Source organism: Aegilops tauschii, chromosome 2 (assembly GCF_002575655.3).
Source record: "Aegilops tauschii subsp. strangulata cultivar AL8/78 chromosome 2, Aet v6.0, whole genome shotgun sequence".
NCBI lineage: Eukaryota > Viridiplantae > Streptophyta > Magnoliopsida > Poales > Poaceae > Aegilops > Aegilops tauschii.
The window spans coordinates 116,005,273-116,007,806 of record NC_053036.3 but is presented as its reverse complement, the minus strand read 5'-3'; the positions used below and the strand labels follow the sequence as shown (position 1 = coordinate 116,007,806).

The window sequence follows — 2,534 nt, the reverse complement described above, 5'->3', positions numbered from 1 at the left end:
ATGGGTATCCATCTCCTCAGCAGCTGCCAAGGCGCTAGCGCCACTGCTCGTGTTAGCATTCATCTCCCTCATGATCCACGGAGGCTGGTGCTGCTCAGGCGTCCCAAGAACAAGATCGCATGTTCTCGTGGCAGAATTGTTGGTGCGTCGGCGCCGGCTCTCCCGCCGGGGCCTGTGCCGTGGCCGGTAGTGGGGAACCTTCCCGAGATGTTACTCAGCAAGCCGGCATTCCGGTGGATCCATCGGATGATGGAGGACATGGGCACCGACATCACCTGCGTTCGCCTCGGCAGCGTGCACGTCATCGCCATCACCTGCCCCAGCATCGCCCGCGAGGTACTCAGGACGCAGGACGCCAACTTCGCCTCCCGCCCGCTCACCTTCGCCTCCGGCACCATCAGCGGCGGGTACAAGGACGCCGTGCTCTCGCCCTTCGGCGACCAGTGGAAGAAGATGCGCCGCGTGCTCACCTCGGAGATCGTCTGCCCGTCCCGCCACCGGTGGCTCCACGACCGCCGCGCCGACGAGGCCGACAACCTCAGCCGCTACGTCCACACCCTCGCCACCGGGTCTGCGTCTGGCGTGGACGTGAGGCACGTGGCGAGGCACTACTGCGGCAACGTCATCCGCCGGCTAGTCTTCGGCCGGCGGTACTTCGGCGAGCCTCGGCCGGACGGTGGGCCGGGCCTGATGGAGGAGGAGCACATGGACGCCGTGTTTACGTCCCTCGGGCTCCTCTTCGCGTTCTGCGTCTCAGACTACCTCCCGTGGCTGCGCGGTCTCGACCTGGATGGCCACGAGAAGGCGGTCAAGGAGGCGAACACGACGGTGAACCGGCTCCACGACACAGTCATCGACGAGCGATGGAGGCAGTGGAAGTCCGGCGAGAGGAGGGAGCTCGACGACTTCCTCGACGTGCTCATCACGCTCAAAGACGCTCAGGGGAAGCCGGCGCTCACCATCGAAGAGGTCAAAGCGCACTCGCTGGTTGGTTATCCACACTTCATATATACAAGGGCATGCATGCAAAACAAAAAGGCTTCCAAATTGATGTGTTGGGATGATGGTGTAGGACATAATATTAGCGGCCACCGACAATCCGTCGAATGCGGTGGAGTGGGCGCTGGCGGAGATGGCGAATGCACCGGAGGTGATGGCAAAGGCGGTGGAGGAGATGGACCGGGTGGTGGGCCGAGAGCGGCTGGTGCAGGAATCGGACATCCCGCAACTCAACTATGCCAAGGCGTGCATCCGCGAGGCGTTTCGGCTGCATCCCGTCGCCCCCTTCAATCTGCCGCACGTTGCGCTTGACGACACTACTGTTGCCGGCTACCACGTGCCCAAGGGCAGCCACGTCATCCTCAGCCGCATCGGGCTTGGTCGAAACCCGGTCATCTGGGAGGAGCCACTTCTCTTCAAACCAGAGCGCCACATTAATATGGCTGAAGGCGGCGATGTGGTGCTCACTGAGAATGAATTGCGGTTCATCTCCTTCAGCACCGGCCGCCGTGGGTGCATCGCATCATCGCTAGGGACGGACATGTGCATGATGCTCTTCGGGCGGCTAATCCAAGGGTTTACTTGGAGCAAGCCGCAGGGGGTAGCAGCCATCAATCTCAGCGAGTCGGAGCATGATTTATTCCTAACCAAGCCGTTGGTGCTCCACGCAGAGCCGCGCCTGCCGGTGCACCTCTACTCTGCCACTGACATCTAATCTAATTGACCTTCGGCCGGTCTAGGTTACATGTCACAAGTTTCAATGTATTATATTAATCCTCGCAAAACATAAATTTTAGTTTACAATGTTATTAAACAAGAGGTAAATAAGGCACAATGCACTGCCATCAACATCTAATTGATCTTCGGTGGGCCAGAGTTGTTTGTAACAATTCCAATCCATTATATTATATCCTACAAAAGCAAAATTGCATTACTATGTTTATAAAACTACAAGTAATCAAGTCACGATGCATTGCCACCGCTATCTAATTGATCTTTTGTCGGCCAGAGTTGCATGTAACAAGTTTCGATCTACTCCCTCCGTCCCAAAATTCTTGTCTTAGATTTGTCTAAATACGGATAAATCAATTCACGTTTTAGTATTAGATACATCCGTATCTAGACAAATCTAAGACAAAAATTTTGGGACGGAGGAAGTATTATGTTATTCTAAGAAGAAACAAGTTTTAATCTACTACCTCCTTTGTCTTAAAATGTAAGATATTATTTTTTATACTTAACACTGTGATAGTGTCAAAAACATCAGACATTTTGAGACAGAGGTAGTATATATATTTAAACAAGCATCCACTTTATTTTGCATAGGCCAAAATATATTGATGTTCGATAACATTAGGGGGCTAATTACAAAAGTCATATATCTATTTTTTTTGACATAGTACAATTACAGATGCTTATGTACACTCACTCATATGAACGCACACACGCAACTCGAGGACACTGAGCTGGCACAATATTTTGAGATTGATGAAGTCACCGCGGGCATCTTGCAGTCGACAGAAATCTTACTGAAG

The 2,534-nt window shown here is 53.1% G+C and overlaps 1 protein-coding gene across 1 annotated transcript; it reads left to right on the top strand.

The window, feature by feature from the left end:
• Window positions 1-1,714, top strand: LOC109761069 (tyrosine N-monooxygenase-like). Its single transcript, XM_020319861.1, has 2 exons — window positions 1-987; window positions 1,073-1,714. Exons 1-2 carry the CDS (start codon window positions 1-3, stop codon window positions 1,712-1,714), a joined length of 1,629 nt encoding a protein of 542 aa, XP_020175450.1.
• The last annotated feature ends 820 nt before the right edge of the window (window positions 1,715-2,534 follow it).